At 44.9% G+C, this 23,991-nt stretch overlaps 1 protein-coding gene across 1 annotated transcript; it reads left to right on the forward strand.

The window, feature by feature from the left end:
- Positions 1-5,785: 5,785 nt before the first annotated feature.
- On the forward strand, positions 5,786-22,513 carry pipox (pipecolic acid oxidase). Its single transcript, XM_021582866.2, has 8 exons — positions 5,786-6,016; positions 7,654-7,802; positions 9,669-9,879; positions 12,287-12,469; positions 13,880-14,032; positions 14,707-14,856; positions 18,025-18,100; positions 19,938-22,513. Exons 1-8 carry the CDS (start codon positions 5,909-5,911, stop codon positions 20,066-20,068), a joined length of 1,161 nt encoding a protein of 386 aa, XP_021438541.1. The 5' UTR covers positions 5,786-5,908; the 3' UTR covers positions 20,069-22,513.
- The last annotated feature ends 1,478 nt before the right edge of the window (positions 22,514-23,991 follow it).

Here is a 23,991-nt window from a genome sequence, read left to right on the forward strand (position 1 = left end):
GGGAATAAGGCTTGGCTGGGAACAATCATGACGACCAGCGATGCCACTATGAGCAGGCGATGGACACATGATCAGGACACACATGCCTCAAAATTAAATAATAGCAGACACAGGTAATCTGGAATTGTACATTAACCATATGGTTAAAGGATTAGAGTGTAAATAGGGTTAAATGCAGATGGCTCATGAAAACCTTGTATGTCTAAATATACTGTAATGTCAGAAAGTCTCATCAAAAAACAGGAAAGATTTTTAGTCACTCTTTTAATCATTCTAGAAACAATTCAGTGGGGGTGTGACAGACATAAAGAGGAAGGATGTGCTCTCTGCTTGGTTAATTAGGTGTGATATGGCAGCCCAGAGTCTGCGGGGGGCGCTCACCCTTCAGCTGTGCATGACGGGGCAGAACAGTGGGGCGTGACCAGCTGACCCTCTGCAGGCCTGATGTACCACAGGACCCATCTGCTCAGCCTGCTGTCCTGCCCACTGTCCATGCCACAGACCATAACCCTGTTTTTTACTTATTTTATTCACCTTTATTTAACCAGGTAGGCAAGTTGAGAACAAGTTCTCATTTACAATTGCGACCTGGCCAAGATAAAGCAAAGCAGTTCGACACATACAACAACACAGAGTTACACATGGAGTAAAACAAACATACAGTCAATAATACAGTAGAAAAATAAGTCTATATACAATGTGAGCAAATGAGGTGAGATAAGGGAGGTAAAGGCAACAAAAAAAAGGCCATGGTGGCTAAGTAAATACAATATAACAAGTAAAACACTGGAATGGTAGCTTTGCAGTGGAAGAATGTGCAAGGTAGAGATAGAAAAAATGGGGTGCAAAGGAGCAAAATAAATAAATACAGTAGGGGGAGAGGTAGTTGTTTGGGCTAAATTATAGATGGGCTATGTACAGGTGCAGTAATATGTGAGCTGCTCTGACAGCTGATGCTTAAAGCTAGTGAGGGAGATAAGTGTTTCCAGTTTCAGAGATTTTTGTAGTTCGTTCCAGTCATTGGCAGCAGAGAACTGGAAGGAGAGGCAGCCAAAGGAAGAATTGGTTTTGGGGGTGACCAGAGACCAGCACCTGCTGGTACGCGTGCTACAGGTGCGTGCTGCCATGGTGACCAGCGAGCTGAGATAAGGGGGGACTTTACCTAGCAGGGTCTTGTAGATGACCTGGAGCCAGTGGGTTTGGCGACGAGTATGAAGCGAGGGCCAGCCAACGAGAGCGTACAGGTCGCAGTGGTGGGTAGTATATGGGGCTTTGGTGACAAAACGGATGGCACTGTGATAGACTGCATCCAATTTATTGAGTAGGGTATTGGAGGCTATTTTGTAAATGACATCGCCGAAGTCGAGGATCGGTAGGATGGTCAGTTTTACAAGGGTATGTTTGGCAGCATGAGTGAAGGATGCTTTGTTGCGAAATAGGAAGCCAATTCTAGATTTTACTTTGGATTGGAGATGTTTGATGTGAGTCTGGATGGAGAGTTTACAGTCTAACCAGACACCTAGGTATTTGTAGTTGTCCTCATATTCAAAGTCAGAACCGTCCAGAGTAGTGATGTTGGACAGGCAGGCAGATGCTGGCAGCGATTGGTTGAAGAGCATGCATTTAGTTTTACTTGCATTTAAGAGCAATTGGAGGCCACGGAAGGAGAGTTGTATGGTATTGAAGCTCGCCTGGAGGGTTGTTAACACAGTGTCCAAAGAAGGGCCAGAAGTATACAGAATGGTGTCGTCTGCGTAGAGGTGGATCAGAGACTCACCAGCAGCAAGAGCGACATCATTGATGTATACAGAGAAAAGAGTCGGTCCAAGAATTGAACCCTGTGGCACTCCCATAGAGACTGCCAGAGGCCCGGACAACAGGCCCTCCGATTTGACACACTGAACTCTATCAGAGAAGTAGTTGGTGAACCAGGCGAGGCAATCATTTGAGAAACCAAGGCTAGTCTGCCGATGAGGATGTGGTGATTGACAGAGTCGAAAGCCTTGGCCAGATCAATGAATACAGCTGCACAGTATTGTTTCTTATCGATGGCGGTTAAGATATCGTTTAGGACCTTGAGCATGGCTGAGGTGCACCCATGACCAGCTCTGAAACCAGATTGCATAGCGGAGAAGGTACAGTGGGATTCGAAATGGTCGGTAATCTGTTTGTTGACTTGGCTTTCGAAGACCTTAGAAAGCCAGGGTAGGATAGATATAGGTCTGTAGCAGTTTGGGTCTAGAGTGTCTCCCCCTTTGAAGAGGGGGACGACCGCAGCTGCTTTCCAATCTTTGGGAATCTCAGACGACACAAAAGAGAGGTTGAACAGGCTAGTAATAGGGGTGGTAACAATTTTGGCAGATAATTTTAGAAAGAAAGGGTCCAGATTGTCTAGCCCGGCTGATTTGTAGGGGTCTTTCAGAACATCAGCTGACTGGATTTGGGAGAAGGAGAAATGGGGAAGGCTTGAGTGAGTTGCTGTGGGGGTGCAGTGCTGTTGACCGGGGTAGGAGTAGCCAGGTGGAAAGCATGGCCAGCCATAGAAAAATGCTTATTGAAATTCTCAATTATAGTGGATTTATCGGTGGTGACAGTGTTTTCTATCCTCAGTGCAGTGGGCAGCTGGGAGGATGTGTTTTTATTCTCCATGGACTTTACAGTGTCCCAAAACGTTTTTGAGTTTGTGTTGCAGGAAGCAAATTTCTGTTTGAAAAAGCTAGCCTTGGCTTTTCTAACTGCCTGTGTATATTGGTTTCTAGCTTCCCTGAAAAGTTGCATTTCACAGGGGCTGTTCGACGCTAATGCAGAACACCATAGGATGTTTTTGTGTTGGTTAAGGTTCTAAATTTCTTGAATGGGGCATGGATATTTAAGATGGTGAGGAAGGCATTTAAAAAAAAAAACAGGCATCCTCTACTGATGGGATGAGATCAATATCCTTCCAGGATACCCCGGCCAGGTCGATTAGAAAGGCCTGCTCGCTGAAGTGTTTAGGGGAGCGTTTGACAGTGATGAGAGGAGGTTGTTTGACCGCTGACCCATTACGGATGCAGGTCAATGAGGCAGTGATCGCTGAGATCTTGGTTGAAAACAGCAGAGGTGTATTTAGAGGGCAAGTTGGTTAGGATGATATCTATGAGGGTTACCGTGTTTACGGCTTTGGGGTGGTACCTGGTAGGTTCATTGATCATTTGTATGAGATTGAGGGCATCAAGCTTAGATCGTAGGATGGCTGGGGTGTTAAGCATGTTCCAGTTTAGGTCACCTAGCAGCACGAGCTCTGAAGATAGATGGGGGGCAATCAGTTCACATATGGTGTCCAGAGCACAGCTGGGGGCAGAGGGTGGTCTATAGCAGGCGGTATCGGTGAGAGACTTGTTTTTAGAGAGGTGGATTTTTAAAAGTAGAAGTTCAAATTGTTTGGGTACAGACCTGGATAGTAGGATAGAACTCTGCAGGTTATCTTTGCAGTAGATTGCAACACCGCCCCCTTTGACCGTTCTATCTTGTCTGAAAATGTTGTAGTTAGGGATGAAGATTTCAGAATTTTTGGTGGTCTTCCTAAGCCAGGATTCAGACACGGCTAGAACATCCGGGGTGGCAGAGTGTGCTAAAGCATTGAATAAAACAAACTTAGGGAGGAGGCTTCTAATGTTAACATGCATGAAACCAAGGCTATTACGGTTACAGAAGTCATCAAAAGAGAGCGCTACACACAGAGCCACCACTATGGTCTGCCCTCCACCCTCCTCCACCCACATCCCCAACCACACAGACCCACAGCTATGATGGGTTGCAGATATATGGTAATAATATCAATATCTCTAATTCCCTCCAAATCATGACCGGGTTGCTGACCATTTCATTACCAGTAGGTTAACTACTTCATGTGCTTAAAAATTAGAGGGGCTCAATATCAGTTTCATCAGGTCTTATCATGTCACAGTGTAGGAGATTGGTATCTTTGAAATGACACTCTTCGTCTCAAAAAGTGTGTTGAAAAGAAGATACTTTTGGTCAAAAGTGTCAGGGTGTGAGTTTGCAGGGGAGAATGTGCTGGTTGCTGTTGTGTGTTTTTAAAGGAGATTATGCCTCACCTCGACGCCATGGCCCCTCTATTCTTCTGTCTGTCTGCCTGTCTGTCTGTCTGTCTGGGGGTCGATGGGGATGAGCTATCTGTGTGCTGATCGATTGCAAATGAGAGCCATTCAGAGAAATGAGTTGTCTGTCCACGGAGTGAGAGAGAGAGAGAGAGGGAGAGAGAGAGAGAGGGAGAGAGAGAGAGAGAGAGAGAGAGAGAGGGAGGGAAGGAAGGAAAATCAATGTGCTGTTCTCTCAATATATGTCACAGCCAGACCAATTCTAAGCTGCAGAATGGAAGGTTGTGTGCATTTGCAAATATGATTCTCAGATAGCAGGTGGCAGGTAGCCTAGTGGTTAGAGCGTTGAACTAGTAACCGAAAGGTTGCTGGTTTGAATACCCGAGCTGACAAGGTGAACAATCTGTCAATATGGTTCAAATCCATACTTTATCACATCCAGCTGTGATTAGGAGTCCCATAGTGTGGTGCACAATTGGCCGAGCAACAACTGGATTTGGCCGAGGTAGGCTGTCATTGTAAATAAGAATTTGTTCTTAACTGACTTGCCTAGTTAAATAAAGGTTAAGTCAAAAATAAATAAAAAGTCTGACCCTGTAAAACAACACATTTCACTGTTGTTATTTTGTTGTTCTTATTTTTTAGGATGCCAATTTGGTCAGGATGTGACTCTATGTAAAACACTAGAGTTGTGAATTCTGGAAATTAAGTAAGCTAATGAAAAAATAAATTATCACAATTTGTTTGTGCCTGGTTGTTGGTTGAGTTGGAAGATACTATCTTTACTTTTACACTAACCCATAAATGGTGTGCAATTATTGTAACCATAAGAACAATTGGAGCATGGAGATGTCCTCATAGCAAATTGGGAAGGGGGGGACCTCGTATAACCATGGCAACAGGAACAGGATCAATCATCTTAAATAGGCCTAGCTATCCATGGCTCTGTCTGAGCTAACTAACCCTTGATATATTTGACTTTGCTGCCGTGTAAAATGAGTGAGAATACACTATTTCACCATCTATTTGGCCAACAAGACTGACCCTCTCAAAATGTTCAAGGCAAGAGGGTTGCAAACTTGACATCTCTACTAATGTTGTATAACATTTTTTCCTCTTGCTTTTTGAAGTTATACAGATTGGAAATTGTATGAAATTATGAGCTTTAATTTTATTTTAAATATTCGTTTTTTTTGGTCAAATAACATCATTTTGAATTCCTAGACCCGCTTGGTTCTCCATGTTCACAAGCGCACCGCAATTGTATGCAGGACTGACCAAAGAAACAGTTTTGTAGGCCTACAGCTGATTTCTTCGCCAACATTTCTTCTGAATGTAGATCATGTAAGAACAAGAGCTTTTAATTCAGTAATCTTATGTGTAATTTAAATACGGCCATATTTAGCATGCACGCTGTGGGGAGAGTTGCCGCGTTCAAAACAACTGGGAACTCAGAACTGGGAAATCGGAAATCTCCGACTTCAGTGCTTTTAAAATAACTGGGAAGTCGGAAAAAAATGAGCTCCTACTGGGAAAAATTGATCTGAATAGTCATCCAACTCGGAATTCCAAATCTTTCTAGAGCTCCGTCTTTCCGACGTGAAGATCACTGAAGTCATGATTTAACCTCGTATTATTCGAGTCCACAGTTGTTCTGAACGCCGCAAATGTAGTGTAGACTTGAGCCTGCTGTCAGTCGTTGTTACATAACGGAAAGTTTGGCCAGGGAGCTGAACTGGAGTAACCTAACACGGGTCAAATGAGGAGTCGCGGTGCCCTGTGAATACAGGCTACATCAGACTCAAGACATGTCTTCCCAAGACTACGACTGCATAGTGATAGGAGCCGGGGTTCAGGGCTCTTTCACTGCCTATAACCTTGCGAAAAATAACAAGAAAACACTTCTACTTGAACAGGTTTGTAATTTATAAAGCAATTTGGCAACAGTTACAACGTGTCAACCAACAACATAATTTATATGGTGTCAACTCCAATGCAACGACTTGTTGGTAGACTACATTTTTGTAATTTAGCAGACGCTTTTATCCAAAATGATTTACAGTAGTGAGTACATACATCGTCGTGATGGTAACTCGAGGGAATCGACCTGTCTACCAACTGAGCCTACATCGCATAATTGCACGATTGACGGGGTTATTATTTATTTAGAAGTGATAACGTTTTTCTTTGTATTTTCATATTTGGACTGGCCTAGGTATAGTTTCAGCATGTTTCAAACTTCCATGTGAATATGCGGCAATTTCGAAATGTTATGTCTAAATCAGACCATGTCAGCTAACATTTTTTAGATTGGTAAATCAGTCTAGTCAGCTTTCTAAACTTGTAGTATTTTTTATTTATTTGTACCTTTATTTAACTAGGCAAGTCAGTTCAGAACAAATTCTTATTTACAATGAAGGCCTACTGGGGAACAGTGGGTTAACTGCCTTGTTCAGGGGCAGAATGACAGATTTGAACCTTATCAGCTCCAGGATTCGATCTAGGCTACTAGGCTACCTGCCACCCCTTAGTAATATAGTAATCATGTTACAATTACTGACAGCCAGCGGCCCTGACCTCCAGGGGGGCCCCATTGATTTTCTTAGTCACTCACTCAGAAATCATATGAACATGGCAAAATGTGTAGAATTGCAGAAAATTTGCTGTGAAACTGCAAACGTTTCTCTCCACCCCATGGTATAATGTGTAGAATTGCATGATTTATAGAACTGCTAAATCTTCTCTCCACCCCATGGCAAAATGAGTAGAATTGCATGATTTATAAAACTGCTAAATCTTCTCTCCACCCCATGGCAAAATGAGTAGAATTGCATGATTTATAAAACTGCTAAATCTTCTCTCCACCCCATGGCAAAATGAGTAGAATTGCATGATTTATAAAACTGCTAAATCTTCTCTCCACCCCATGGCAAAATGAGTAGAATTGCATGATTTATAAAACTGCTAAATCGTCTCTCCACCCCATGGCAAAATGAGTAGAATTGCATGATTTATAAAACTGCTAAATCTTCTCTCCACCCCATGGCATAATGAGTAGAATTGCATGATTTATAAAACTGCTAAATCTTCTCTCCACCCCATGGCAAAATGAGTAGAATTGCATGATTTATGAAACTGCTAAATCTTCTCTCCACCCCATGGCATAATGAGTAGAATTGCATGATTTATAAAACTGCTAAATCGTCTCTCCACCCCATGGCAAAATGAGTAGAATTGCATGATTTATAAAACTGCTAAATCTTCTCTCCACCCCATGGCAAAATGAGTAGAATTGCATGATTTATAAAACTGCTAAATCTTCTCTCCACCCCATGGTATAATGAGTAGAATTGCATGATTTATAAAACTGCTAAATCTTCTCTCCACCCCATGGTATAATGTGTAAAATTGTGCAAACTTGCTTTAAAACAGCAACGTTTTCTCTTTGCTCCATGACAAAGTTTTGCTTAGGGCCCCAAAAGGCTAGGGAAAAAGGTCCTGTGAATATGACAATGGCAACTCCAACTCTGTTTCTGAATGCCTTGTTCCTCAGTTTGTCCTGCCGCACTCTCGTGGCAGCTCTCATGGCCAGACACGCATCATCCGCAAGGCCTATGACGAGGACTACTACACCCACATGATGGAGGAGTGCTATCAGCTCTGGTCTCAGCTGGAGAAAGAGGCCAACGTCAAGCTGTACAGGTGAGGACCTTAAGAAAAAGTACAAGGTCTGTCTCAATAGGGGGAAGCAGCGTTAGAAGAACATTGTGAAAGCTTTATACCAGAACACTGAGATTTGTCACATTCAATCTGTTTCACCAGTGTTCAAGCAGCAACTCAATCTGTGTGAGCTATAGATGGATGACTTTCTCATTACCTCACACGTCACTGAATCACCCCAGACAGCTCCCTGTCTGCCTTTGAATGTGGAACAAGGATTTTTCATCTCAATAAACCCCAATTCTCATTCCCAGAGCGAGGAGGGTTTGTTCTTGTAAATACTACAGCAGAATCAAAGTTAGAGTCAAACAGTCAGAGCCTTCAACCTGTGCCTCCCCACCTAAAGCTTCCCTGAACCATTGTCTTAGTTTGAAACCCATTTTGGTTGTCAGTATCAGTCAGCTGCATAACAAATTGGTCATTATACTGTTAGATGACTGATGGATCAATCACCAGTCTTCTACCGCACCCATGTTATGTTCCCAAGGCAAGCACACAATAGCTATAGATCTCCCTCCCTCGGAGCAGCCATCCACGGCAGATGACTGATCGGTCCCCACACTAAGGCCACCTGTGCCCTTGGGCTAGCTAAAACTACAGCACAATGAGAAATGTTGAAGCTATGGCTGCGTGAATCTTTCTGAGCAATTTTTATTTGTATTTCTCAGCCCTGAGGATAGACTTTGAGATGGGTTGGACGATAACCAAATGCCCTTTGACCACAGACCATTATGCATAGTGGTATGGCCACACATACATTGCAACCAGCAAACCAGTCTCACTCAGTCATCACACAGCGTGACATAGGTGGCATGGAAGCATGCATCATGTTTAGGACCTTACATGCACTCACGCTTCACTCTCTCCTTCATTCTCACACACATGTGGACACACAAACACACACACACACACAGTCACACACACTCCTAAAATTCTCTGATGAACGGGTAAGGCCGTTAGCAGGTGCTGGCTGATGCATCATGTCGGTTGACAGATGTTGGAGCAGCCTTTAGAAAGCACTGTTCTCATAGGGCAGGCCAGCCATCCATCAACCAGACTGCTGCATTAGGGCCCCCTGTTTTTCATAACCTTTCACTCTGAGATCTTATAACTTACCACAGGCTAGGATTTTACAACATAAAATATTCTCAGTGTACTCGGTTTACAAACTGTTGTTTCATCAGATTGCCTTCATTAGATTAGATTGTAAGAGGCCATCTGTGATTTACAGTGTACTTACAGGTAAGCTGTTGATTGATTGTGTGGTTCAAACCACTTGCAAATGTGACGACTGGGTTTTCACCAGGGTCTTCTATGTATCACACACAGAAGGTTGGTTGGCACCTTAATTTGGGAGGACGGTAATGGCTGGAGCAGAATTGTTAGAATGGTTTCAAATGCCATTCCATTCGCTCCGTTCCAGCCATTATTATGAGCCATCCTCCCCTTAGCAGCCTCCGGTGGTATCACAAGACTGTGTTAGTCTGCTGAGCTAAAACCCTTAGCTCGGGGGGCCAACGCATGTCTTCAGGTCTCAGACATGGTTATTCATCATGTGAGCATGGTTCTCTGAACCCCAATGATTTTAGTTTAGCGCTAGATCAATTCCGCATCACGGAAGATCCACATTATAGTGCAATTGTAATTTAAAGGTAATTTCCGGTTGAGCCAACATAACGTATACCGTGAATTCAGTCTCCGGAAACTTGATTCTACATTTTAATTGTGCTATTGTGCGGATCTTCCGTGATACGGATTAAATCTAGGAATTAGTTTATCTTAGTTTATTTATTTCCACAAATGAAAACAGGACATTCACTACATGATGATTAGGACCTCCTCTCCCAGACGTACAGGTCTGCTAGTGATGGGTCCAGAGCAGGGGGACTACCAGGTGTTCAAGTCCACCCTGGAGAGGAACAAGGTTCCCATAGTGATCCTGCCGAGAGAGGAGTTCAGCCAACACATCCCCCATGTTAACCTGTCCCAGGGAAACGCAGCCCTGGTGGACACCACTGCCGGAGTGCTGTACGCTGACCGCACACTCAAAACTGTACAGGTAAGATGCTGTACGCTGACCGCACACTCAAAACTGTACAGGTAAGATGCTGTACGCTGACCGCACACTCAAAACTGTACAGGTAAGATGCTGTACACTGACCGCACACTCAAAACGGTACAGGTAAGATGCTGTACGCTGACCGCACACTCAAAACTGTACAGGTAAGATGCTGTACGCTGACCGCACACTCAAAACGGTACAGGTAAGATGCTGTACGCTGACCGCACACTCAAAACGGTACAGGTAAGATGCTGTACGCTGACCGCACACCCAAAACGGTCCAGGTAAAAGTGGCAAACAGTTTGGTATGTATTGCTTACAAATCTGTAAAAGGCATTCTGCATTATGTTTGCATCCTAGAGGTCATTATTACCAGATGCAGTTAATTGATTGGCCATGTACCTTTAACCCACATTGTCTCAGTGCCTCTTCTAGGGTGTGATAAGACCTCCATAAAGTACAGCTCTCCCTTTCCTTTAGTGGTGTCCTGTTTGTCCTTTACATTACCCCAATGAGTGTCTGACTCTGTAATGATCATTCATTAGTGTTTATCAGCACCTAGGTAATTGTGTTTTGACCACTAATTAGGAAATACATGATGGCTTGTACACACAATTTGGGAATACTGTATATGGCGTGAGGGAGACAGATAGACCAAGAAAATATGAACTGAACAATGACAAATAGCTCTCATATACCATATTTAATTCATATGCCTAGGTACACATACTACAATGACAAAAGTAGTATTTTTTTTTACAACGATAACTACCGACATAGGAACTTTTTATAGCATTGAATTGAGTTTATTCAGACATTGGCAGGGGGAAACAAAGCATTGGAGAGAAACAGCCTGAAAACACCAAGTGAAATGCTTCATTATTTTACTGCTACCTCGGAACAATTATCCTGTCTTGTATTGATTGAACAGATTTTTCCTCTCGGCTGTTCAGATCAGGCATAAAGCATACATTACAACTTGTCATTAGTCGTGATAATAGATGTTTCTACAGCCGCCAAGATTACCACCATGTATTCTCATTCTGTCTGTCTAGTTTCATAACCTCCTATCAACATTCTGTCTCACAATCTGCCAGCGTCGATCGTGATTCATTGATGTTTTGTGAAGGGGTGGGGTGTCTGTGTCTTTGAGAGTTTGCACATGTGCATAACCATGAGTGTTTTTCCACTAATCGGGCAGTGGTGATTTTAGCATGTAAATCTTGGTGGGGCAAACTCAATGTTTTTTTGTTGTTGATGCATGCCAGCAAAACGGTAACCACAAACTGTTAGGGCTTACATAAAGCTGTCCCAACAGCAGAGTTTTCTTTTCAGCACCATGGAGTGAATCCTTACCACCACTACACCTGGCTATCAGTGGGGCCTTGTCTGGCAGCGAAATAGTTAATTCAGCAATATTTAGTGCTTTTTTAAAAACATAGCTGATATGGCTGACTTGCTTAAACAAATGTGGTTACTACTGACAATTGAGATGTGGAAACTATGACATAAGGGAACAATGAGCGCACAAGAGGCAATACGTCATTTCGATGAAGACATTAATGAGCTAGCTAGGACAGACGTAGTCAATATAACTGTTCAGCAATTTCAAAATGTACAGCGACAGAATTCATAACATGGGTCGTTCTTACAATATTTTCCCTGTACACCAAGTCAAAACCATAGGATAAATAAGGGGGCATATAAGCAGACAATGAAAGCTCTTATAATATTCGATTATTACATTTTTCTAAAACAGACTATAGGCTACATGTGCACCACCAAGTTATGAGGGGGAAAGGGACCCAATTATTAGGGTTAGGCACATGGGCTACTTATTACAGCTTATTACAACTTACCAGCTACTACTACTTGGTGATTCCAAACTTCTTCCATGTAAGAATGATGGAGGCCACTGTGATTTTGGGGACCTTTAATGCTACAGACATTTTTGGTATCTTCCCCAGATCTGTGCCTCAACACAATCCTGTCTTGGAGCTCTATAGACAATTCATCACAATCAGCAGATAGGTTGTATCTCTCAGGCTCACATAGGCATCCAGGTCTCTTACCTGCACTCTAATCTACTAGATATTAAGACTGCTTTAATACGGTTTCAGCTGCCCTGCCCCTTGGTTGTCTGTCTTATACCTGCCTAGACATCCACATTTCACTTCCTGTTAAAGTTGAATTAACCCTCAATGGAGGAGAAGTTCACCTCAGGATTTGTTGTGACTGGGATGCTTACATGGACTGTAAACTTCACTTGCATTGTGTTAGGTTTATTTACATGTTACCTGCTTGATACTATTCCACTTCAGTTACTAAGGTTCCTCTGTGTCAGTTTGGTCTCATTCATTTTGAACACACCTTACACTAAGGTGTTCTTTCTCTCCATCACCAGGGACAGTTCCAGAAACTGGGGGGCGTGATCAAGGACGGACAGAAGGTGATTGACATCACACCGGGCTCTGTGGTAACCGTGACGACAGTCAGTGGGGTGTACAGAGCTAAGCGCTTGGTGATCACAGCTGGACCCTGGGCCAACACCCTGCTGTCCCACACAGGCCTTCAGCTACCACTGCAGGTAGGCTACTCACTGTAGAACCAGCCAACTCACTACCTCTAACATGAGCTCACACTCCAAAGCACTCCAGTGGAATCCAGTCCACTACTGTCACACAAGGCATACTATGAGATGCTCCATATCTTTGATATTGTCAAACCGCAGTGTCACAAATGTTATACACTCAAACACAAATAGACAATAAGGCAGTTGCAATTGAGCTTTATGGAGCATGTATTTGACAACACAAGATTTAAGAAAGGATTTAAAGCATAAAGGATTTAAAGCTCTATTCCAAAGTTCAGCACGCAACCATAAAACCCATACCCCATCACATCATTAATGTCAGTAGATAAGGGCAACATTTTGTCCAACCCCAGGTCGAAAAACAAGTCCAATCTCCCTCAATATAGGCCTCCCTCCCCCAGATTATAAGCAGGGAGTGATGACCCGTCATAGCTCTGTTTGGTTCAAGGCAAACCAAGAGGAAGAGTCTGCAGCCCAGTGCTGGCGGAACACTCAGTCTGCTATGAGGAATAAACTAAACAAACCCATTCATAGACTATCTTTTACAGAGGGCGGTAGGGAGGGAGCCAGCCAAGCAATCTCACAATATATCACCCACCCAAAAGAAAAGGTGATGAAAAAATACTGGGCGTTATTTAAGTTGAGAATTGGAGTTTGTATTGGAATTGCATTATTCAGGATAGCCATGCCTGAGTGAGCACATGTGTGAGAGAAAGTATGAGGTATGAGCTTGCCTTAAATACTGCTCTCTCTCTCTCTTTCTCTCTCTCCACCTACTGAATTTTGATGGTTCCCAGAATGAGACGGCTGCCTGTTAGTTTATTAAACTAAAAGCTAGCGAACATTGTGTCCTTATTACCACGTACTGGGAAGATGTGATTTGTCTGAGTGTGTATGCATTTCATTAAATCCCCATTCTCACTGCCGCTACACCACCGCTACCTTTGTAATTGCAGTTGGATTCGATACAACGATGGTAATAGGTAACATCAAATCAAATCTTATTTGTCACAAGCGCAAAATACAGACCTTTACAGTGAAATAAGAAATAAAAGTGGGGGAATTCAAATAGTCTGGGTAGCTATTTGATTAGATGTTATGGCTTGGGGGTAGAAGCTGTTTAGAAGCCTCTTGGACCTAGACTTGGCGCTCCGGTACCTCTTGCCGTGCGGTAGCAGAGAGAACAGTCTATGACTAGGGTGGCTGGAGTCTCTGAGTCTCTTTTTTTTTGTCTTTGAGGGAGGTAGGAGGGGGAGGGAAACATCTTCCCAAGTGCAAGGATCTTCTTTAATCAAATCCCTAATTAAACTAAGAATAATTTTTACGGAGGCCTATACCTGGGCCCTGGGTCCTTGCACTGTGCTGATGACTGTCTATCTGTCTGTTGCTTCCCTGATTAATTAGGTGATAAAGATTAACGTGTGCTACTGGAGTGAGAAGATCCCCGGCTCCTACAACGTCCAGCACCGCTTCCCCTGCTTCATCCAGCTGGAATCAGAGGAGGCAAAGCATCACATCTACGGCCTCCCATCCAATGAATACCCAGGCCTGATGAAGGTTTGGGCTTTTAAATACCATAATGTTCCACACAAGATTCAGTGATGCATTTGCTTTGGTCTCAAGCAAGGTTACTAACCACACAAGCATAGTCCACCAAACCACCTTTATTACACTGTTTCCTAGTCTTATTATGTTGAATTTAAATAGAAATACATTCAACTTTTGCTGAGCTCAGAAGTAGGGCAGCAACACTGTCAGCCCCCAAAGTTCTCCAACACTTCCGGATACATAATCACAGGGGAATCTTGTCTGTGTTGCGCTTCCATTTTCTATTCCATCTCTATTTTGAGCATGATGGCAAGCCAGCAGGAGTTGGGAGAGTAATAGCAGCACATGCATGCAAAGGAGAGGGACAGATGGCTGTGCCACATCACATTATTCACTCTGTGGTGTAGTCAACAGTGCTTTGTAACCCATGTACTGTAGATAGAATGCTAATGCTCGGTCAGGCTAAACCATTTTTATTTACCTTTCAAAAGAAAACACACTTTTAATTACCTTTCAAATCAAAATGTGGACACTTCATAGAACATTGCATTTACATGACATAGGCCTTATACTGTTCTACCTAGGGTCGATGTTCCTGGTAAGGGCACTCCGACTCTAATTACGTTCAATACAGTTTGTTTGCATAAAGGTCAGTTGATGAGGTTTTTCTTCTCTTTTTGAAGATTTGCTACCACACGGGCCCTGAGACGGACCCTGATGAGAGAGACAGACAGACGGACAGAGGGGACATAGACATCCTACAGCGCTACATCACCCGCTGCTTCCCTGGCCTGGTGCCCATCCCTGCTGTGGTGGAGAGCTGCATGTACACAGTGAGTATTACCCGTTTCAGAGCTGCATGGGGCTCCCGAGTGGTGCAGTGGTCTAAGGCACTGCATCTCAGTGCTAGAGGTGTTACTACAGACCCTGGTTTGATTCCAGGCTGAATCACAACCAGCTGTGATTGGGAGTCCCATAGGGTGGTGCACAATTGGCCCAGTGTCGTCTGGGTTTGGCCGGGGTAGGTGGTCATTGTAAATAATAATTTGTTCTTAACTGACTTGCATAGTTACATAAAGGTTCAATTAAAAAAATATGTACACAACGTTAACCTGTTAACATCTCTGCTGCTTACTGTATCCCAGTAATGGCCATAATACAGTAATGGCCCACAATGGCAATTTACTCAATTTACTGAACAATTAGAATACCATAATCTTTTCAGTTGGGCTTCATTGTTTATAATCTAAAAATCTTTAATCTTCCTACCAAGGCAAGGTACAGAATAGAAATGGGATGAGGGTGGTTCTGGAGTTGAAAATGCAGAGCGAGAACCATTGCGCTGTTTGCCATACCAATCACATCACATGCTCCACGGCTGCATTACCTTTGGGATTCAAACACTAATGGAAAACATCACAGACACTGAATATGATTGGAAACCACATGTCATTCCTGCCCCTTAGTCAGAGTAGCCTACTGCATGGAGAATACTTAGTCAGAGTAGCCTACTGCATGGAGAATACTTAGTCAGAGTAGCCTACTGCATGGAGAATACTTAGTCAGAGTAGCCTACTGCATGGAGAATACTTAGTCAGAGTAGCCTACTGCATGGAGAATACTTAGTCAGAGTAGCCTACTGCATGGAGAATACTTAGTCAGAGTAGCCTACTGCATGGAGAATGAGTCATTTTTACATTCAGCATCACTCCGTCAACATATGTTTCAGGATGTTGTATATCCCAGGAAATAATCAGAATTCATGTAAACATTACAGTTTTGAAAACATAGCTTGTCCGGGTATGGGGTAAGTTGAGCTGCCTACAAATTTCTGAACTCAATAAATTATTACCACTACCATTTAAAACCATGTCTACCTTTTTCCCCCAAACATAAGCACTTGTTTATATTTTAACCATTTTAAGCATATTTTAACACAGACTTAACATCTAACAAACACTTTGTACTTTTTAAAACACTTTTAACATAGGCCAGGCCAGGCCCTGTAGTTACCTCATATCCCAGCGATAAGGTCTTGCATTATGCCAGGGAAGAAAATAATTTGTTTAACTTGCCATTGGCTCAACAATTGCCTGAATATACCCCAAGGCAAACGTTTTGACTATATTATCCCACATAGCTACAAGGATGCACTATCTTGCTAGGTTTAGGACCTCATATTGAAGCTTATAGAGACCCCAACTGATGTATAGAACAATCTTTATTATCTACTTTGGTTTAGATACAAGAATGAAACTTCTAACAATACATACATCTTTTTTTTTGTATTTTCACCCCTTTTTCCCCCCAATTTCGTGGTATCCAATTGGTAGTTACAGTTTTGTCTCATCGCTGCATCTCCCGTACGGACTCGGGAGAGGCGAAGGTCGAGAGCCATGCGTCCTCCGAAACACAACCCACCCAAGCCGCACTGCTTCTTGACACAATCCCCACTTAACCCGGAAGCCAGCCGCACCAATGTGTTGGAGGAAACACCGTACACCTGGCGGCCGTGTCAGCGTGCACTGCGCCCAGCCCGACACAGGAGTCACTAGTGCGCGATGAGACAAGGATATCCCTGTGTATAAAATCGAGCACACTGCCATGCAATCTCCATAGCCAAACATTGGCAGTAAAATGGCTTTACTGAAGAGCTCAGCAACTTTCAACATGGCACCGTCATAGGATGCCACCTTTCCAACAAGTCAGTTCATCAAATTTCTGCCCTGCTAGAGCACCCCCGTTCAACTGCTGTTATTGTGAAGTGGAAATGTCTAGGAGCAAAAACGGCTCAGCCGCGTAGTGGTAGGCCACACAAGCTCAGAGAATGGGACCGCCGGGTACTGAAGCGCGTAGCGCATAAAAACCATCTGTCCTCGGTTGCAACACTCACTATTGAGTTTAAAACTGCCTCTGGAAGCAACGTCAGCACAAGAACTGTTCGTCGGGAGCCACACATATGCATAAGATCACCATGCGCAATGCCAAGCATCGGCCAGAGTGGTGTAAGGCTCGTCGCCATTGGACTCTGGAGCAATGGAAACGTGTTCTCTAGAGTGTTGAATCACGCTTCACCATCTGGCAGTCCGACGGACGAATATGGGTTTGGCTGTAAAGTTTGGTGGAGGAGGAATAATGGTCTGGGGCTGTTTTGCATGTTTCGTGCTAGGCTCCTTAGTGCCTGCGAAGGGTAATCTTAACTCTACAGCATACAATGACATTCTAGATGATTTTGTGCTTCCAACTTTATGACAACAGTTTGGGGAAGGCCCTTTCCTTTTTCAGCATGACAAATCCCCCTTGTACAAAGTGAGGTCCATACAGAAATGGCTTGTCAAGATTGGTGTGGAAAAACTTGACTGGCCTGCACAGAGCTCTGACCTCAACCCCATCGAACACCTTTGGGATGAATTGGAACGCCCAAGTGGAATGTCCAACATCAGTGCCAGACCTCACTAATGCTCTTGTGGCTGAATGGACGCAAGTCCCCGCAGCAATATTCAAACATCTAGTGGAAAGCCTTCCCAGAAGAGTGGAGGCTGTTAGAGCAGCGAAGGGGGGACCCTCTCTATATTAATGGAATGAGATGTTGTCAATATCATTTTGGTCATGTTTTGTAACTTGCTTCCCACTTTTTCCATGTGGTTTCTTCCTTCACAGACTACATTAAATTATATTTGGTCAAAATATACATTTTGTGTATGGTTTCCTAGAAAGAAGGGTGGCTCAATTTACCCATTTGGTTCAACTCACCCCACTGTCCACTACTGGATATCATCTCCAATCCCCAAACATATGGTAGTTGGGGTCCAAAATGGACAGGATTTATTCTTCTCAGATGTGTTTCTTGAACCAAGCTGCTAGTTCCCTCAGTTGTTTTCTCTCTCTTTCCCTCCCATTCTCTCTCGCTCCCTCCATCAATATCTTACTGACACATTTCGCCTGAATTGCCTCCCCCTCTCTTGTTCTCTCTCTCAATTCACCATATCTTTCTGTTGCAGGTCACGCCAGACGATCATTTTATCCTGGACCACCATCCCACTCATAGTAACATCGTCATCGGAGCAGGCTTTTCAGGTGTGTACCTGTTGAACATAAGTATTGTCCTCTGTGGCCCAACAAGCCTTTGTGGCCCAACATAACATGTCCCGCAGCCCCACATCATACCCCAACATGACTGCATCCGTAGTGTCACTCACAACATACAGTAAAATAGTGGATGTGTGGCTTTTAAAAAAAAAAATTAACCACTGAGACCCGGCACACACTCAGGTCCAGAGTGGTGCTGAACATCACAGAGCCCTCTGTATCTACTTCAGCTCTATGTACTGTAGCTGTATCTTAGAGTGAGATCTTACACAGGGAAAAGTCAGACAACTTTTAATTAGAGTCTTTCAAGCAGGCTGTGAAGGGTGAAAAGTTGAGCTATGAGTCCAGACCCGTTTTTATTCCCTAATTAGATGCTCTCAGGGCCCAGGGGCCCTCTTTGTCTGCTCTCACTCTCTCTCTGTCTCTCACTGTCTGTGTGGTGCGGGTGAGGCAGTGTGGGGGGCTTCTCCTCCCTGGCCCAAAGGGCCAACGGCTGGGGTCTCCTGGCTCCTGTTCCATCTGCTCTGATAGCCGCCTCCTACAGTAATTATATGTATAATTCATTTTCACTTGTAATAGCTTTTAAAGGACCTGGCTGACACACAGTGCAGTTGGCTGGTGAGAGAGAGAGCTGCAGGGATAACAAGGAGGATTAACTCCAAGGGTTAGAGAAAGCCATTTGACAAGCCACATAATCAATACAAGGGAAAGTATGAATTGAAGAAGTGTTTTGCTTCTGAACCCATTGGTCCCTTGATGGTGGAATCTGAGGGGTAAGACATTTTGATTTTCAAGTCCTTTTTCTATGGAAAATTAACCATAATAGGATGACTGTTCATCACGGTCTATTAACCTGTTCTGCTTGCATTTACCATATTATCAGTGTTTTAACCATGTGCTATAGTAAAGACTGTGCATCACTATGCTGTGTTCAATCAGTGCACAGGGCTAATCACAATGCTACAAAAAACGTGCAGCTCCTCTTTCTCCTCTCCTCTGTTTGAGTTATCAAAAGCCATGGGCACAAGTGCTTTAAAGCAAGTCCTGGGGGTTGCCATGGTTACAAAGGCACCCAGCTGGTTTGGGCCTGCCATTGAGAGCCCATCGCCTCTTCCTACGAAAAACGCATGCAGCGAACTGTCAGAGTGACCTACAGTTCGTTCGCTATAGCCCCGGATGTAAATCGCTGAAGCTTTTATGACTTCAAAGCCCGTCTGGATCCATGGGAGCTCTGAGAAGTTTATCAGGGAGAGACAAAACTCACACAAGGCATTCTTAAGCCTGGTAGACATTCAGAGTTTTCCTTCCCCTCAGACCCATAGCAACAAGAAGAATCCACCTCTCCTGAGTACAGCGTCAGTTTCCTCATCTCACCCCTAGGCTGACAGCTCACGGCAGGCTCATCGCTGATAGGAGGGACACATCTCCTTAATTTATCTCTGGCTTGAGCCCACTTAAATGAATAGATGCCCTGTGATGGTCAGAGCAATAGCTCCTGTCCTCTTTGATGTGCTCCGTCATGCAGGGCTCAAACAGGCTGCCTGACTCAGACAATGGGCCAGAAACACACAAGCTATTAATAGAGGCCCATTGTAGTGTTCCACAAGGTGCAGGTTATATATTTCAGCATATTATAGACTCTAGGCCAACCTGAAATGACACCCTTTGCCCTAGTCCCCCCTTTATAGAGCCTATATAAAGCCTTTATAGAGCCTATATAAAGCCTTTATAGAGCCTATATAAAGCTGATAGGGTGCTCTTGAGATGCAGCCTCTGAGTTTGAGGACCTACCTGCCTCACTTACTGTGATTTGTTCTCCCCCCAGGTCACGGATTCAAGTTTGGCCCAATCGTTGGCAAGCTGCTGTGTGAACTGAGCCAGGGAGAAGTGCCCTCCTATGACCTCTCCCCCTTCAGAATCAGACGCTTCCAAGCCCACTCCAAGTCAGCACTGTAGGATCGGGACCGCTGGCTTTAACAACCATTTCCTCAGGAACCAGACCTTTACAAAATGAAGAAATGAAAGGTTTTCATACCAGTGTGTCTGAAGCCTAAACAAACAATGGCCGTTCGTAAATAATACTTACTTTTCCAGCTAATCATTGAGAAAAGTCGGGAGGAGAGCCTTGAAATGAGAAGAGGAAACAAATCAATGATTCACTAAAGCTGATTCCTCAGCTGCTGTGTTTGTACTGCTCTGTAAATCATACTCTCATAGCCTCTGCTTGGACCTGGGACCCGTCCTGCAGCATTTCAGACAAGATTAATAATAATGTATTACATTTGTAATGCTATGATAATAAATGAGCAAATAAAAAATAGTTTAAAATAACAAAACAAATATATCTAACCATATCATGAAAGCAACAAAGTCTAAGAGGAAGGCCATAATGGAACGGCCAGCTGATAGAGAATCTAAAGGCCAACTATAACATTGTTGTACAACTGTAAACGCGTTCATCTGTGACGAATGGTATTAAACTTGGGGAAAAATGGTCCCCTTATTGGCCCATATGATTTTATGCATCACTACCTCTCCCCTTCTCACTCCCCCGAGTGAGGCCTTTTTCAAGTGAAGCACATAGTTAAAAAGACATCAGCCGTGGAGCCATTTGTCTTTGCGCAGCCAGCTGTGTGTGCAGTGTGTGTGCAGTGTGTGTGCAGTGTGCAGCCTTTAGCAACGTGTGCCTCTGCCTGTACCTTTGTCCCCATGTAAACATTTTAATCACTAATCAGCCAGCCTGTTACAATGGTTGCCAACCACAGCCATCAGCGGGAATGAGAAAATGACACAGCGAGACGCAGAGAGATCAGCGCACCACTCAGTCCCTCAGCTCTTAAGTGACTTTGAATTGATAGAGAATTAGGAGAACATTAAACATGAAAACGCAAATATTCACCCAGCATTATTCAGGGGGAAAGGACACACTGGAAAATCTACTTTTGAACATGAATGCATGGGATACTCTTTTAATAAGCAGAGTCACTTTTGAAAGTAGTGCCCTTTTTCTGCCTCTCTATGGCCAGTTAGCCAGCTTTATGGTTCTGGGTCCTAGTGCCTTTTTTCTACAATTTACTTTGCCACAAATACAAGTTCATGTAATTTGGTTGAACTATCCCTTTAAGCACTTGATAGTCAAAGGATAATGCTGGTCTGTCAGATGGGGCAATTAGACTTTACCCTCAGTTAATCAGACATAGGCTGTATTATAGTATAGGCATAAAACCTGAGCTGACAGGGAAGGAGGGCTGGTGGTGGGATGAACGTAGCCTGAAGGGAGACATGCCACCACGAGGAACCAGAAACTCACCCTTGTTGCTGCCGATGTGACATGGAGAAACAGGAAGAAATGTAGCTCAGAGAATGACAGGAAACGGACAATGATAGCAACGTTTTCCACATCACCACACAACTAGAAGGCGGTAACACAGACAGATAAGCAAGACCTGTTTTTATTTTTTCTCCTCTCAGCAGGGTTATTTGTCCTGTCTGCTAGGTAGGTTCAGAGGGCAAGAGTGGGGCTCTTATCAGATAGAACACCTGCCATGAATTTGAAAAGATGTGCTTAAGGGGCTTAAGGTTTTCATCTCTGATTTGCATATTCAAATAAATTTCTACCACTGCTTCGACACTAATAGAACAGTGGCTCTTCTTTTTCTCTAATAGGAGCTTTTTGTCAGCTTCCATGGAAGATTAAACAACTAACATAACTGTTAGTTTCCTGTCCGTGTGCCCCTAGTCTCCTCTGTTCCCTCTCCGTCTGCCCCTAGTCTGCTCTGTTTCCTCTCCGTCTGCCCCTAGTCTCCTCTGTTCCCTCTCCATCTGCCCCTAGTCTCCTCTGTTCCCTCTCCGTCTGCCCCTAGTCTCCTCTGTTCCCTCTCCGTCTGCCCCTAGTCTCCTCTGTTCCCTCTCCGTCTGCCCCTAGTCTCCTCTGTTTCCTCTCCGTCTGCCCCTAGTCTCCTCTGTTCCCTCTCCGTCTCCCCCTAGTCTCCTCTGTTTCCTCTCCGTCTGCCCCTATCTCCTCTGTTTCCTCTCCGTCTGCCCCTAGTCTCCTCTGTTCCCTCTCCGTCTGCCCCTAGTCTCCTCTGTTCCCTCTCCGTCTGCCCCTATCTCCTCTGCTTCCTCTCCGTCTGCCCCTAGTCTCCTCTGTTCCCTCTCCGTCTGCCCCTAGTCTCCTCTGTTCCCTCTCTCCGTCTGCCCCTAGTCTCCTCTGTTTCCTCTCCGTCTGCCCCTAGTCTCCTCTGTTCACTCTCCGTCTCCCCCTAGTCTCCTCTGTTTCCTCTCCGTCTGCCCCTAGTCTCCTCTGTTCCCTCTCCGTCTGACCCTAGTTTCCTCTGTTCCCTCTCTCCGTCTGCCCCTAGTCTCCTCTGTTCCCCCTCCATCTGCCCCTAGTCTATGTTCCCTCTCAGTCTCCCCCTAGTCTCCCCTGTTCCCTCTCTCCGTCTGCCCCTAGTCTCCTCTGTTCCCTCTCTCCGTCTGCCCCTAGTCTCCTCTGTTCCCTCTCTCCGTCTGCCCCTAGTCTCCTCTGTTCCCTCTCCCCCTAGTCTCCTCTGTTCCCTCTCCGTCTGCCCCTAGTCTCCTCTGTTTCCTCTCTGTATGCCCCTAGTCTCCTCTGTTTCCTCTCCGTCTGCCCCTAGTCTCCTCTGTTTCCTCTCTGTCTGCCCCTAGTCTCCTCTGTTCCCTCTCCGTCTGCCCCTAGTCTCCTCTGTTCACTCTCCGTCTCCCCCTAGTCTCCTATGTTCCCTCTCCGTCTGCCCCTAGTCTATGTTCCCTCTCCGTCTCCCCCTAGTCTCCTCTGTTCCCTCTCCGTCTGCCCCTAGTCTCCTCTGTTCACTCTCCGTCTCCCCCTAGTCTCCTCTGTTCCCTCTCCGTCTGCCCCTTGTCTCCTCTGTTCCCTCTCCATCTGCACCTAATCTTCTCTGTTCCCTCTCTCCGTCTGCCCCTAGTCTCCTCTGTTCCCCCTCCGTCTGCCCCTAGTCTATGTTCCCTCTCCGTCTCCCCCTAGTCTCCTCTGTTCCCTCTCTCTGTCTCCCCCTAGTCTCCCCTGTTCCCTCTCTCCGTCTGCCCCTAGTCTCCTCTGTTCCCTCTCTCCGTCTGCCCCTAGTCTCCTCTGTTCCCTCTCTCCGTCTGCCCCTAGTCTCCTCTGTTCCCTCTCTCCGTCTGCCCCTAGTCTCCTCTGTTCCCTCTCCCCCTAGTCTCCTCTGTTCCCTCTCTCCGTCTGCCCCTAGTCTCCTCTGTTCCCTCTCTCCGTCTGCCCCTAGTCTCCTCTGTTCCCTCTCTCTGTCTGCCTCTAGTCTCCTCTGTTCCCTCTCTCCGTCTGCCCCTAGCCTCCTCTGTTCCCTCTCTGGCTGCCCCTAATCTCTGTTCCCTCTCTGTCTGCCCCTAGTCTCATCTGTTCCCTCTCTCCATCTGCCCCTAGTCTCCTCTGTTCCCTCTCTGGCTGCCCCTAGTCTCCTCTGTTCCCTCTCTGGCTGCCCCTAATCTCTGTTCCCTCTCTGTCTGCCCCTAGTCTCCTCTGTTCCCTCTCTCCGTCTGCCCCTAGTATCCTCTGTTCCCTCTCTGGCTGCCCCTAATCTCTGTTCCCTCTCCGTCTGCCCCTAGTCTCCTCTGTTCCCTCTCCGTCTGCCCCTAGTATCCTCTGTTTTCCCTCTCTGGCTGCCAGAGACAGAAAACACAAAATTGTGAAACAGTCACCTCACACTGAGGACAAGATGGGGAGAAATAAGGAATGCTGTGAGACATCCACAGACAGGTTACATTTTCATTTTAGCTGTTCGAACACATGAGAATGGGAATGTTGTTGTGTTTACCACACGATAAGCTGTGATTTGGCCTTTAGCACGTACAGGTTGTGTTTGTCTATTAATATTCAAATGAGT

The sequence above is a fragment of the Oncorhynchus mykiss genome, chromosome 24 (assembly GCF_013265735.2).
Source record: "Oncorhynchus mykiss isolate Arlee chromosome 24, USDA_OmykA_1.1, whole genome shotgun sequence".
NCBI lineage: Eukaryota > Metazoa > Chordata > Actinopteri > Salmoniformes > Salmonidae > Oncorhynchus > Oncorhynchus mykiss.

What these genes read in the sequence shown, in the direction of transcription:
- pipox (XM_021582866.2), top strand. Translation starts at nt 5,909, where the DNA reads ATGTCTTCCCAAGACTACGACTGCATAGTGATAGGAGCCGGGGTTCAG. An exon ending in GCCAACGTCAAGCTGTACAG is followed by an intron (nt 7,803 to 9,668) that starts GTGAGGACCTTA and finishes CTCCTCTCCCAG; the next exon opens with ACGTACAGGTCTGCTAGTGA. An exon ending in AATACCCAGGCCTGATGAAG is followed by an intron (nt 14,033 to 14,706) that starts GTTTGGGCTTTT and finishes CTCTTTTTGAAG; the next exon opens with ATTTGCTACCACACGGGCCC.